Source organism: Danio rerio, chromosome 24, assembly GCF_049306965.1.
Source record: "Danio rerio strain Tuebingen ecotype United States chromosome 24, GRCz12tu, whole genome shotgun sequence".
NCBI classification, from domain to species: Eukaryota; Metazoa; Chordata; class Actinopteri; order Cypriniformes; family Danionidae; genus Danio; species Danio rerio.
In genome coordinates this window covers 1399489-1415000 of record NC_133199.1, presented here as the reverse complement: position 1 = coordinate 1415000, position 15512 = coordinate 1399489, and the positions used below count along the sequence as shown (strand labels likewise).

At 38.9% G+C, this 15512-nt stretch overlaps 1 protein-coding gene across 16 annotated transcripts in view; it reads left to right on the top strand.

The window, feature by feature from the left end:
- Positions 1-15512, top strand: part of nrp1a (neuropilin 1a) — a 453654-nt gene that overhangs the window by 290377 nt on the left and 147765 nt on the right. For all 16 annotated transcript variants that reach the window (XM_073940109.1, XM_073940107.1, XM_073940105.1 and 13 more), the window contains one exon: positions 5340-5592. In XM_073940109.1, coding sequence (XP_073796210.1) covers positions 5340-5592 — 253 coding nt within the window. The remainder of the gene's footprint in view (positions 1-5339; positions 5593-15512) is intronic.

Sequence of the window (15512 nt, the reverse complement as noted above, 5' to 3'; positions counted from 1 at the left end):
AATCAAGAAGTGATGATTTAGTTCTCCTTTGTTTCTTAAACACTGCTGTAATTGCTATAATATGCGATATTCCAGTTTTCTGCATAAATTAAATTCACGTCTTTGGACAGAAATCTGTCTAATGATGAACAATCCTTTTTTAACCTCGAGAGGATTATATAGCAATGTTAGTCAAAGTTTCTTATTCACTGAGTAACCAGAAAACTTGACCTCTTGATTTCTCAACTAAACACCCAGAGATCATAGGTCATGGATCAGACAGCAGCTTAACCCTTGACCACCATTTGTGAATCTTTGAAACTTCCTGACCTGCAGGTAAAGGTGTTGCAGTGATGCTGGATCTCCCTCCAGTGCATTAGCGCTCCTCAGAGAGTGTTTAATGTGGTTCGGCTCTTGTTTGTCAGTCTGCACCTGTGGACTGCAGCTTTAGGAGATGTCCTGAAGTCTTTAGCGGAGCACAATTATCTTCTGGAAACAGTCATGAGTTCAAAGCCGGCTAATCCTGGCTGTGATTAGCATTCTCCTCTGTTTGACTTCATACCTGCCCGCCGTACCAGCATCTGCGCCCACTAAACACTCTCAATAACACCTGCAGCATCTTCTGTCCGGTTCAGCTCCTTCATCACATTCAGACGGCTGTCTTCAGGGGTTTGAGAAGATCATCCAACTGCTCCACATGTTGCTATTGAGATAAGGCAGTGGTTCCCAAAGTAGGGGTCACTTGGGGATTACCAAAAATCAAATTAATTTTATTAAACTATTAGAAATACTATGTTTTATCTAACAAGATCTAAAGAATACTGGTTAAGAGTTGCGTTTAACACACACACACACACACACACACACACACTGAAGTATTGTATTTTTTTCCATTGTCGGAAGGAAAATGTGTTGTTATGTTCATATTTGTTCATATGTGGTTGCTAGGGTGCATCTTGATTGTTTTTGTTGGTTGCCAGGGTGTTGCTATACTGTTGTGTTTGGTTGCTAGTATGTTGATTTGTGGTTACTAGGGTGCATCACAGATGTTCTGGTTGTTTAATAAGGTTTTTCAAGGGTTTTCAATTTGGTTGCTAGGGTGTTGTTAAGCTGTTCTGTTTGGATTCCGGAATGTTGTTATGTGGTCGCTAGGCTGCATCTTGGATGTTTTTGTTGGTTGCCAGGATGTTGCTTTACTCCGAGCTCCTCAACGGTCCTGCTTTTTCTCAGGAGGTGAGGAGGTTATTGGCTCCTCTGAGCCTGGAAATATTTCCCGTCATTGGCATGACAATACACACAAAAGAAACAATTATTCCATATCTCTCTATTGAAAATGACTTCTGATGCGTTGGCTAATTAAGCTCATCCAGCAGGTATTAATGAGGGCTTTGTTAAGCGTCATTACAGTGTTTCCACACTAGTGGCTCTTCAGTCTAGAAGAGCTGCTGGCTTTTACATCACAGTAATGGAGCCAATCATTTCCCAATCTGCAGAGCTCTTCTCCTCCAGACGCTCATGCTCTGTGATGGATTGTTCAGGAAGTGTCCCATAATGCATTGCTGCTGCGTTTCTGCTTTAAAGGTGATCTGATGGAGCGGCTCTTCAGGCTCGCAGCAGGACTGAAGCGAAGCACTGAGGAAATTGGCTGATGTAAAGAGCGCATTCAGATGATTGCATGATTACCAGTGTGTCCTTCTCTGGGTTTGTCATCTGGCCAATCATGAGCTGAGTCTGTAGTCACTGGCTGCACGCTACACTGAAAACAATATTGATTGAATTTACTCAATTATTTTCAGTTCAAGTTTATTTGTATATCGCTTTTCACAATAATTTTGCGACCACATTTCAAGATTCTGGCAACTGCACAGCTTAGCAACACCATGGCAACCAAATTGAAAACCCAAACAAACAACCAGAACATCCAAGATGCGACCTAGAAACTACAAATCAACGTTCTGGCAACCAAACAAAACAGAAAAGCAAAACCCCTGGCATCCAACAAAAACATTCAAGATGACCACATATCAACATGAGAACAGAACAGCCTATCAACCCTAAATCAACATAACTGAATACCCTCGCAAAACCTTAGTCATTTATTTTTAAGTAAGTGGTTGCACAAACAATTTATATTAACTGAATTGGCGCAGTGGGTAGCACAATCGCCTCACAGCAAGAAGGTCACTGGTTCAAGCCTGGGTCAGTTGATGTTTCTGGTGGAGTTTGCATGTTCTCCCTGTATTCTCGTAGGTTTCCTCTGAGTGCTCCAGTTTCCCCCACAGTCCAAACACATGCGCTATAGGGGAATTGATGAACTAAATAAGCCGTATTGTATGAGTGTGAATGTGAATGAGTGTGTGTGGATGTTTCCCAGTGATGGCTTGCGACTGGAAGGGCTTCCGCTGTGTTAAACGTGCTGGATAAGTTGTTGGTTCATTCCGCAGTGGCGACCCCAAATTAGTAAAGGGACTAAGTCGAAAAGAAAATGAATGAATGATTAAATTCAGCCCATTAAAATTATTCGGGTCCACTTACCTTTAAAAATGTAGTAAATCTATTGAATGATGTTTTTCAGTGCATCTCAAGTCTATTCGTAACTGTTTCATTTGCCAGCGAATTCGTATGAATTATTACGATCTCATTCGTACAATTTAAGATGATTTGTTCATCCACCAATGAGAGTTGGGTTTAGGGGTGGGGTTTAATGCCACACCTCCTTTTAAAAATCATGTTTTCCTACGACTGAACACGAATTAGCCTGACAAAAAACAGACAAAATGTAAAATAGTTACGTTTACTACTTAGATCAGGTGGGAATATCAGCATGAGAAACACTGAGTACACATCTGCTGATGTCAAATAGATTTAAAATATGAACTTTTTCAAATATGTACTTTGTGTCTTGGTTATTTTTAGTAAACGAATGCTCAACCTAAGACCAGTCGAGTCTGAAATATTGTGTTTTAGGTCTTAAATATTTTTTAAACAGTTCTTAGTTTTCCTTTGTTCATGTATTGCTACCAAATCTGGCCAAAACCCATACAATCATCTGAATAAAACTTTAAACTTTTTATTTAAAAAGATCATTTTTTAACTTTATTTATCTTAATGGTTTAATTATTGTCCTTACAATAACATTTGTTTAAAGTTCTCCATGTATTTACTGCTGAGGACACTGACCTGGACAGATTGTTGTGCATAAATTTAGTTTATTATAGGTTTTAAAACTTTTACAACATTTGTTTCTTTTTCTTTTTTTTAAAAAAGAAAGTTTATGTTGTAAAACATGTTTATAGATAAAACTAGAGCTTGTTTTTTTGTTTTTACACAATATTTAAAATATTTTGCAAAAAAAAATTATGTAAAATATTATTATTTGTAATAATAGTATATTATTGTATTATTAAATGTATAAAATAATAAAACAATTTGATAGGGCAAAAAAAAATCTTTTCCATCTGGGTGACTTGAAAAGTTTCTTAGTCTTTAGCCTTTTATGGGTCTAAAAATCCATTCATAATGGTCTTAAAAATGTCTCAAAGTCTTGAATTAAACTGTGAAACCTGCAGAAACCATGATGTTATAATTATCATAACTTTATTAGTTACTAATAACTTGAACTATTTAACTAGTAACTAATAATTTATTAGGAATGAACAGTTAATATGATTCATAAAGAGTTTTTTTTCGTTATGTCAGATTTACATGTTCAAAAATGTAAAAGTTACAGATAGTCAACCTGCTCGCTCAGTTTTAGACTTGTTAAAGATTCTTTTGGGCCGTGTAGAAATAATAGAAAACCATACAAAGCTGATTTGCTCATTTTTCCAGCACCCTGCTCTAACATATACATGACCAGATTCATTCCAGTTTCCAGTTCCACATGTGTTATTTTGCTCTTAGTTCTGCATGTGTGATGTGTCAGTCTGTCTGTGTGGTTTTGGTCGTGTACAGTAAATATGACAGCACATGCTAATTCACTGTAAGCTGTAAGAGTGAGCAGGACTCGAGGAGTAAAACTCAACTGCAAGCTGAGACTTTCACACTCAATTAGCGAACGCTGTCTGTCTTTCAGAAGCCATTCATGGATCTAGTGTTTGTGTTTTTGAAACACTCGAGTGTGTCGTGCAAACATCGACTTGCAGAGAGAAGATTAGACTTAGAAAAAGACTAGATGTGTGTGAAAGTCTTACTGACATCTGGTTTTTATCTGCTAGCAAATTGTGCTTGTGCTTTGACATTTATGTTGATTTGTATAAAAGCTTCTGCTCAATGACTGAAAGTAAATGCATATGAAGGAATATTTGCTTTGTTTTGATGCTTTCCTACTTAAAGGATTTGATTCTAGTGTTGTTGTTTTGGAGAACTTCACCGGTAAACCCTCATAAGACATTCAGATCTTTTTTTTCCAAAAGTCATTTTGTTTATCAGATACAACCTTTTAAAAGTCGACACAGATGTTACGTGTTTAGGTCAATTTGGACCCTGTATGTGTGAGGGAACATTACATCAACAGTTTTCTTCTTTTAATTTATTAATCTATGAAGTTATGATGGAAACAATTATGGAGAAACTGCTAATATATACCCTTTCTAGCTGATTTTTGCAACAATTATTTTTATAAAATTACTCATTAATAAAAGAAACAAACATTTTTGAATAATAAAAAGAGGTAAAGGCCGTAATACTGTGGAAAAAAATGTTTGTGTATTTTTTATTTTATTTTTTTAATTTAGTTTAATTTATTTTTACTTTATTGTACTTTTTATTTTTAATTTAATTTATAAAAAATTAATTTAAATAAATTTATTTTAATAAAATAATTTATTTTATTATTATTATTGTAATTTTTAAAATTTATTTTAGTTTAGATTTATTTTTATTTAATTTATTTCTTATTTTTTATTTAATTTAACTTATAAAATAAAATTAATTATTAATAATTATTTTATTTTATTTTATTTAGGAACTAGTATTTTATTGCACCATGAAAGTTATTTTAAGATTTTATTAAATTTAGTTAAATTTAATTTTAAGGAGAACAGCACAGTTTAACCCTCATAACACATTCAGATTTATAAAGTCTCTCACACACACACACACACACACACACACACACACACACACACACACACACACACACACACTAAGAGATATAAGTATATAAAAAGAAACACAAACGTTACATGTTCAGGTGATTTTGGGCTCTGTATGTGTGAAGTAACAACTTCAGAAGCTAAAATGTCTTTAAATGAATAGCACATTCATGTTTATTCATAAAATTCAGTATTAAAAATGCACAGAAGTTATGCATTGATAGCTTGGCTGAAAGTCTCATGACCTTTTGTCTTCAATTCCAGGTTAGACAGCGTGGTGAAGGTCTCTGGTTCTCCAGATTCTGGCGCAGATTTCTGACAGCGGGTTTATTTGGGCAGCGGCGGGCCACAGATAAGCAGGGTCTGCTCTCTGAAAGGCTGACAATAACAAAAGGCCTCTGTCTGTCAGGGCCCGGAGCAGTGTCACCGTCAGACGTCCAGCAGATAACAGCACCGAATAAATGGAGCATTCCAACAACTCCCTCATTCAGCCCTTCCCACAATCCTTCAGTGCCAGGTGAGTGAATGAAGCGTTCACAGAGAAAACATCCAGCTGACATTTGAGCTTCCACTGGTTCATTTCAGTGGCAGCGTCCCAAATATCATTCTTTATTGTGCCAAACACATCATTCAGACTTTTATAAATGATTCACCTATTCAAATGATCCATTTAAAACAAGTCTCCGGTAAATGATTCACTTATTCAAATGATCCATTTAAAACAAGTCTCCGGTAAATGATTCACTTATTCAAATGATCCATTTAAAGAAAGTCTCCGGTAAATGATTCACTTATTCAAATGATCCATTTAAAGAAAGTCTCCGGTAAATGATTCACTTATTCAAATGATCCATTTAAAGAAAGTCTCTGGTAAATGACTCATGTATTCAAGTGATCCGTTTAGAGTGAGTCTCCAGTAAAGGATTCACTGATTCAAATTACCCATTTAGAGTGATTCTCCAGTAAATGATTCACAAATTCAAATGATCGAGATTTTCCCAAATGTTTTCCTATCATTCCTATCATCCACTCACATCATTCAGAGTTTCATAAGTCTGCAGTTTATGATTTACTGATACAAATGATCCATTTAGAGGGATTCTTCTGTAAATGATTCACTGATTTCCGCAAATGCAGCCTTCACTTTCTCATTAATGGATTCATAACTGATTCAAATGATCAATGTAGAGTGAGTCTCCAGTGAATGATTCACTGATTCAAATGATAATTTTTTTTTATTGAGTCTCCTGTAAATGATTCACTGATTTAAATGGTCAATGTGGTGTAATTCTCCAGTAAATGACTCACTGATTCAAAATATCCATTTTGAGTGAGTCATCAGTAAATGATTTATTGATCAAATCATCAATTTAAAGGGATTTTCCAGTAAATGATTCACTGATTCAAATCATCCATTTTGAGTGATTCTTCAGTAAATGATGCACTGATTCAAATGATCAAGTTTGACTGATTTTCCATTACATTATTCACTGATTCGAATAATTTGTGTAGAGTGATTCTTCAGTATATTATTCACTGACTCAAACTGTCTCTTCAGAGTGAGTCTTCAGAGAATGAATCACTGACTCAAATGATCATATCAGAGTGAGTCTTCAGTAAATGATTCACTGATTCAAATGATCCATTCAGAGTGAGTCTTCAGTAAATGATTTGCTGATTCACATGATCCAGTTTCGAATGTTTTCCTATCATTAATGCAGCATCAATAACACATTTCATAAATGGCCCTCAACATATTGGCGTTCAAGGATGACAAACGTCCGCACATGAATCCTGATGAAACGCAGCCTTCACTTTCTCCATAATGGAGGTCAGCACATCCATCTCGTCCGTCCGCAGCTCATCAGACATATGTACGACATACATTACAGCTCGTTGTGTTTTTCCTCTGAGCGCCGCTGCCATGTGTCACTGTCAGGACCCGAGCCCCGAGTGATCAATACAAGTCATGTTTGCTGGGTCAGTCAGTGGCCGCAGTACAAATGATGACGAGAGAGACAAATTAAGAGACTGTCACGGCAGCGTCTCCCACAGATGAGCATGATCTGCAAAACAAAGGGTCACATTCGTCGTCATTTGTACATCGATTCAGAGTATATCTTAAAGATAATGATGGGTTAACAAGGCCCGCATCTGGAGTCAACAACACACAGGCTTTAGTGAACGCAAGTCTAGACTGATAAAGCTGACAGAGACGTATCGCTGAATCAGAGGAGCATGGGCAAAACAAATGGGGTCAAAGAGGGTCAACAGCATCAGTGTGTCAATCACTGCTGACATCTGACTTCACTAGACACTGCAGACATGATTCACTCAAAGGTGAACATAACCAAACACCTGGCAATGCATTGCAGGGACTCAGATAGTAAACAGTCCCTTTAAAGCAGTCTCTCAGGCTCCTGTCTTTAACTGTTGCTGAGATTACTAATAATATTCATATTTAAAAGCAACTGTGAAATTAAATTGTGTCAGACAGACAGATAGAAATATAGCTGGATAGACTGATACATAGACAGACAGACAGACATATAGACAGACAGACACATAGACAGACACAGACAGACACATAGACAGACAGACACATAGAGAGACAGACACATAGACAGACAGACACATAGACAGACAGACATATAGACAGACACATAGACAGACAGACATATAGACAGACAGACAGACAGACACATAGAGAGACAGACACATAAACAGACAGACAGACATATAGACAGACACATAGACAGACACAGACAGACAGACACATAGACAGACACATAAACAGACAGACACATAGACAGACAGACAGACATAAAGACAGACAGATAGACAGACAGACAGACAGACAGAAATATAGACAGACAGACAGACATATAGACAAACAAATAGACAGACACATAGACAGACAGACACATAGACAGACAGACAGACATAAAGACAGACGGACATATAGACAGACACATAGACAGACAGACAGACATATAGACAGACAGATAGACAGGCAGACAGACACATAGACAGACAGACAGAAATATAGACAGACAGACAGACAAATAGACAGACAGACATATAGACAAACAAATAGACAGACACATAGACAGGCAGAAAGACACATAGACAGACAGACACACAAACACATAGAGAGACAGACACATAGACAGACAGACATATAGACAGACACATAGACAGGCAGACAGACACATAGACAGACAGACAAATAGACAGACAGACATATAGACAGACAAATAGACAGACCCATACACAGACAGACACAGACAGATAGACAGGCAGACAGACACATAGACAGACAGACAGACAGAAATATAGACAGACAGACATATAGACAAACAAATAGACAGACACATAGACAGAAAGACACATAGACAGAAAGACAGACAGACACACAGACACAAAGAGAGACAGACACATAGACAGACAGACATATAGACAGACACATAGACAGGCAGAAAGACACATAGACAGACAGACATATAGACAGACAGACATGCAGACAGACACATAGACAGACAGACTGACAGACAGACAGACAGACACATAGGCAGACAGACACATAGACAATCAGACAAACAAACATACACATACATAGACAGACAGGCAGACAGACAGACAGACACATAGACAGACAGACATATAGACAGACACATAGACAGGCAGAAAGACACATAGACAGACAGACATATAGACAGACAGACATGCAGACAGACACATAGACAGACAGACTGACAGACAGACAGACAGACACATAGGCAGACAGACACATAGACAATCAGACAAACAAACATACACATACATAGACAGACAGGCAGGCAGACAGACAGACAGACACATAGACAGCCAGACATACATAGACAGGCAGACACATAGACAGACAGTCATACAGACACATGGACAGACAGACAAACATGTAGACAGGCTGACACATAGACAGACAGGCAAACATACACATAGACAGGCACATAGATAGATACATATACAAACAGACAGACAGACAGATGACACGGCTGCTCAGTGGTCATTCCTCCAGCATGTATAGTCTCTGCAGATCTCTGTCTGTGTAAACACAGCTTCAGGCTCTGTTCCAAATGATGAGGCTTTTTGACACAGTGACACACAGACTGTTGGCCAGCACTCTCACATTTCACAAAAGGCCCTGCTGACCACCCTTCTGAACCGTAAAATCACAAACGGGACGCCCTGCAGTGGAGTCAGACGGCCGTGTGTGCATTAGAGACACAGACTGAACTCTTATAATGGCAGACCATGAGGAGCTGATGGCCTTCAGACAGAAACCCATCAAGACCTTGTACCAATTTCTCTGCTGTGCTTTGAAGACGTCCTCATAATCCACTCGGGCTTTTGTGTAACACACTGACTCGTCAAGCGACTTATAATTGGGCGTAAAATGTGACGGAGGTAGAAGTTGTTCAGGGTTCAGAGACTGAAGCTGAACATGTAGAGAGATGAACTGTGGTGTGTAAATCACAGCCACTGAGTGACCTTTAACCCCGATCACACTCATCCTACATATTTCAATCTCTCTCTTTTTTACTCTCAAAATTCACTCAATCTTCTTATGCTCTGCTTGCATCGCAGCTTCATTGAGTCTGTATTTTAAAAAAACTGTCAGAACTAAAAATGTTTGTGTGTGTACCTTGTTTTCCTGATGTTGTGGACCACGTGTCCCTACAAGTATAGCAGTACCAGTACATTTTGAATTGGATGAATGAATGATTGGATGGGTGGATGAATGTATGAATAAAAGAATGAATGATTGGATTGGTGAATGAATGAAGAATGGATGGGTCAATGGATTAATGCATAAACGATTGGATGGGTGGATGAATAAATGATTGGATGGGTGGGTGGATGAATGAATTAATCAATGGACTGGTGCATGAATGAATGATTGGATGTGTGGATAAATAAATGAATGCATGAATTGAATGATTGGATGGGTGGATGATTGGAAGGGTAGATGAATGAAAAAGTGAATGGATTGTTGTAATAATGAATAAATGGATTGTTGGATGAATGATTGGATGAATAGGTAAATGTATGATCGGACGAATGGGTGGATGAATGATTGGATGTGGATTAAAGAATGAATTATTGCCTTGATGGATGGATGGGTGAATGAAAGAATGAATGATTGGATTTGTAAATGAATGGATGGGTTGATTTATGAATGAATGCATGCATGAATTAATTAACGAATGGATGGGTGGATGAATTAATTATAGAATGGGTGGATGGATGAATGAATGGATTGGATGAATGATTGGATAAATGGGTGGATGGATGGATGAACGAATGAAATAATTATTAGATTGGTGAATGATTGTATGGGTGGATGAATGAAAGAATGAACGATTGGATTGGTGAATGAATGAAGAATGGATGGGGTGTATTATGAATAAATAAATACACGGTTGAATGTATGAATGGATAATAAAGTTGATGGATGGATGAATAAATGAATGATTGGATGGGTGGTTGGATGGATAAATAATGAATGGATATATGAATGAATGGCTGGGTGATTGAGTGAATCAATGGATGAATGATTTGATCTGTGGTTAAATGAATTAATGAATGAATTAATTAATTAATGGATGGATGGATGTGTGGATAACTAAATGAATGGATAGATGAATTAATGGATGGATGGATGTGTGGATAACTAAATGAATGGATAGATGAATGGATGGATGAATGAATGAATGGTTCTGTGGTTGAATAAATGAATAGATGGATAAATGAATGAATGATTGGATGAATGAATGAATTAATTAATTAATTAATGGTTCTGTGGTTAAATAAATGAATAGATGGATAAATGAATGAATGATTGGATGAATGAATGACTGAATGAATGAATGATTTTAACGGTCCAAGACACTTGTGAAGTGCAATTCTCTTCCTATAAATGCTGCATTTCTCTGGGTTTGATGTGTCTGTCCTGTGTGGAATGGCCTGCAGTGTGTCTTGAGGGTTCAAACAGGCTGATTAGTATTTGAAAGTCATGTGTGTGTGAAGTGAAGCGAGGCTGAGGAATAATAGACAGGCGGCTGAAACATATTCACAGCTGAAGCGCTCTGACATTACGCTGCCACATTCAATCTGCTCCGGCCGCAAGACAACAAACACAGCAGATACTGAACATTCTCTGAGGAGCACTTGCAGCTCTGCCTCTGCTGATAAACCAACCTGTGTGTGCGTGTGTGTGTGTGTGTGTGTGTGTGTGTGTGTGTGTGTGTGTGTGCGCACATGTATGTAAGTATCAGTGTGTTTGTGTGTGTGTGTTCAGGAGGGTCTGCATGTCTTTGTTTGTCTGTCTGGCTGTGTTGTTTGTCAGGAGGGGCTTTGTTTACTCAGAGTCTGCTGTAACAGTAGCTGTAGACTCACTGACTGCCGAGCTGCTCTTACTGTTAATGCTTTCAGTGCTGAAAATGTACCCTTCAGTTCAGATCTGGCCCATCAGTTCAGTTCATCTGTTAGGGGTGCGTTCACATCTGTGGTTCGGTTCATTTGCTCCAGATCAAGAGCAATAGATGACGGCGTTTTCTGCCGTCTTTGGGTGTAATTCACACCACACTGATTGCTTTGGTCCGAACCATTTGAAAAGAACCAAAATGCAGTCATGTGACAAAATCCACATCACTCATTGGCGGAAGTCTGTTTTGGCCGCTGAGCCGAACCAGACTGCATTTTAAATCTAAAAAACTACTTTAAAAGGGTGAGGCAGTGGCGCAGTAGGTAATGCTGTCACCTCACAGCAAGAAGGTCGCTGGTTCGAGCCTCGGCTCAGTTAGCGTTTCTGTGTGGAGTTTGCATGTTCTCCCTGCGTTCGCATGGGTTTCCTCCGGGTGCTCTGGTTTCCCCCACAGTCCAAAGACATGCGGTACAGGTGAATTGAAGAGGCTAAATTCTCCGTAATGTATGAGTTGGTAGTGTGTGTGTGAATAAGTGTGTGTGGATGTTTCCCAGAGATGGGTTGCAGCTGGAAGGGCATCCGCAGCATAAAAACGTGCTGTATAAGTTGGCAGTTCATTCCGCTGTGGTGACCCCTGATTAATAAAGGTACTAAGCCGACAAGAAAATGAATGAATACTACTTTAAAGCTAGCGTAAACAAGCCCTAAATTAACCGTAGTGTATGAGTGTTTATTTGGGTGGGTGTTTCCTAATGCTGGGTTGTATCTGGAAGGGCATTCGCTGTGTAAAACATATGCTGGAATAGTTGGCGGTTCATTATGCTGTGGTGACAGTTGATAAATGAGGAACTAATCTGAAGCAAAATGAATGAATGAATGAATGACAAAAAAGGTAAGGGCAACAAATATTTGTATAGTGCTTTATTTTAATGAATACAGTTAATCAGGATTCAACTACTTACATTTAACTTCATATTTTAGTCGGTTTGATTGATGTTGAGATAACTAGAAAAGTTAAATTGATTCAACTAAAATGTGGGAATATTTCAATGAAAGTCAATCAAGTTATCTCCTCCATCGGATGTAAGTGATCTCTCTGTAAAACAGTGGCTGATTCTCATGACCTGCGACAGAAAGCTGACAGGAAGGGATCAAACATTAGCCAAACCCTGAGCGCCGGGGGTTTGAGTTCTCCTGTTTCAGCTCTAATCTCTGCTGTATCTGTTAATCTGTGCTCTTGCAGACTGTGGTCAGTGTGTGGACTGTGATGTGGTCAGGCTCGGACACCTGCTGTGATAATTACTGAGTAAACACACACATGCTGGACGGAGACAATGAGGCCCCGTTTACACTAAGTTTTTACAATAAGTTTTGCCACGGTTACGCCATCCGTCCACACTACGCCGGAGTTCTCGAGCGCCGAAAACGGAGCGTTTCGAAAACGCTGGAGAGGCCGTTTTCATTCTGAAACGCTGCTGCTCCGTCTCTGTGGATGATGAAAAACGGAGACATCTGAAAACGGAGGCGGGGCTGCTGACATTCGCCTCTCTGATTGGGGCTTTTCCTCAATATTAAGTAGCCTAACACACAGTTCAGTCCTGCATTTTCTCCTTGTAAGTTCAGACTTCGCAAGTTTGATCAAGGCTGCAGTCTCTTCTTCTCAGTTTGATATGGAAAATACTATACCGAGGACACGGGTAAATCTTCAAAGGGAACAGTGTACTTTATAACCTCATTCACATCACCCTGGCTACGTTGTTTCACTTTCTCAACAATAAAATGTAAACATGATTTAAGGAACTGCCTATTTTCATTTTAGTATTAGCAACTAAACAGACAGCAGAAATGTTGAGGCGTCGTGCTGCATATATGAGCGTCATCTTCACTGTGTGGATATTTATAACATAACGGAGCCGATAACAACTGCCTCCTTTCATTTTCAGTGAAAATACAAAACACAGCCTCTCTTTTGCTGAATATCAGTTTTAATAATCAATAATGGCCATTATAACAGTATAACAAATAATAAGTTTATACATTATAGGAAATAAAGGCAAGCGATCAGTCAATATACAGATAGTCCACGTGGTTAAATTAATCATTAACTTATCTTTGCGCTCAGCCAAAACACGTTACCTGAGAACAAGTAATCGATTCCAATGATATATTCCAAAGTCGGGGAATATATCGTTAGATAAAGACGACAAGATGAATGAAATATCACGTTTAATAAATATAGTGAGATTAGATCCAGCGGGAGATGCTTGATGAGAAGTCCGACTAGCAGAGCTCTCATCTGGGTAGATGGGCTGCAGCGCTTGCCCAAGAGTGTGTGTGTGTGTGTGGTCACGTGATGTGCGTTTTCAGCATTTTGGTGATGACGGAGAGCAGTTCAGAAACGCTGGGTAAAACGCGAGTGTGGACGCGGATCGTTTTCATTCTTAAACGCCGTTTTAAAACTAAAGCGCACTAGTGTAAACGGGGCCTGAGAGTCTCATGGCTGATCTCAGGACAGCGCAAAACTAAAAAAGTACAAAAGTGTTCCTCTTAAATTTTTGAGGTGTTAATATATACTTTTTAGGTACAAATATGAACTCTTTAAGTACAAATGTGTACCCTTTGAAAAGGTACCACCCCAGTGACAGCTCATGTGCCTTTATTTCTGACAGTGTAGATACATTTAGTGTGTCGTCTGAGCCCATGCTTCAGTCCTTTTCCAGTACTTCTTTTTTTCTCTGCTGTCTTTCATCTCTCTTCTAGCTTGCACTTTTCTGAGTAACTCTAAAACTTTTCAGTGCCTGATTTGTCTCCGGATAAAGGTGTCAGCTAAACGCATGGATGTAAACATCTGGCTCTGCCACTGGTCTGGTGTTTGGAGGGTTTAGTTTTGACTCCTTTTGCATAGAGAAGTAGATAAGCTGAACTTCTCCATTCCCAAATATCAGGCCCATTTCTTTCTGACTTGAAGAAAGATCAAAAGAGGATCCGTCTCATTTGCAGCCCGACTCTGTCTCCGCCATGAGGGAAACGTTCAAAGGCCGACGCTCACAAAGTGATGCTTCACACTCCGAGTCGGACGGATCGGCAACAAAAAAGTCACGCATCTCTTCAATCTGAGCTGAAACTGCTTCATCTCAGCAGCAAACCTCCTACATCACACTCTGCTGTCAGACGCACCTCTGCCGCTCTCATATTTATGAAGTTTCTTTTGACTTTTTAGCTCTTGCATACAGATGTGTGAGTGGAATATTTCACTCCCGTCTGTCTCTTTTCATACGTGCAAAATGTCGACGAGTGTGCCGAAATGTTGCAATGAAAGCAATCCTCCATTTCATGTTGAGGTTTCGACTCTGCCATCCAATTAAAGGGAAGGTAAAGCTTGTGCGGTGTAATCCTTTGAGCGCCGATCATCCCTTTCAGCGCCAATCATTTGATTAGGCATCAAAGTTTTGCATGATGAAGACAAACTCCATGACAAAATCAGGTCATTTGAGTCAGTGGGCGCTATCGTGTATCCAGTGCAGTGCAGAGTCAGATGCAACACAAGCGGGGGTGGTGGGGGTTCAGCCTGGCGCAGGTATTACTTTCACATCCTGCAATAGGTAGTTCATATAGCAACTACATTAGCACCTATTTCTGCTCCAATGGGTTTGCTGGTCTCATTAGGAGGTGTGTTAAAGTCTATTATTGTTATATTTCTATTTTAAGTCAACTGAAATAGACCACTGACCAACTCAGAACTGCTCCAAAGTCAATGATGCAGATTTGAACAAGTATTTTTAATTGCATTAGTGATAAGCTGGTCCAAAATGCTTGCGCACATTGCTTATCACACACACAGGGATGCACAGCAGCACAGAAATATCTTTATCATCAGATGAAACACAAGTGTTTTTAGCTAGTTTCAGGCCGATTTAGTTATTATAAGTGCTTAAATAGCTTATATATTTGCACCTATTTGTGCACCAGTT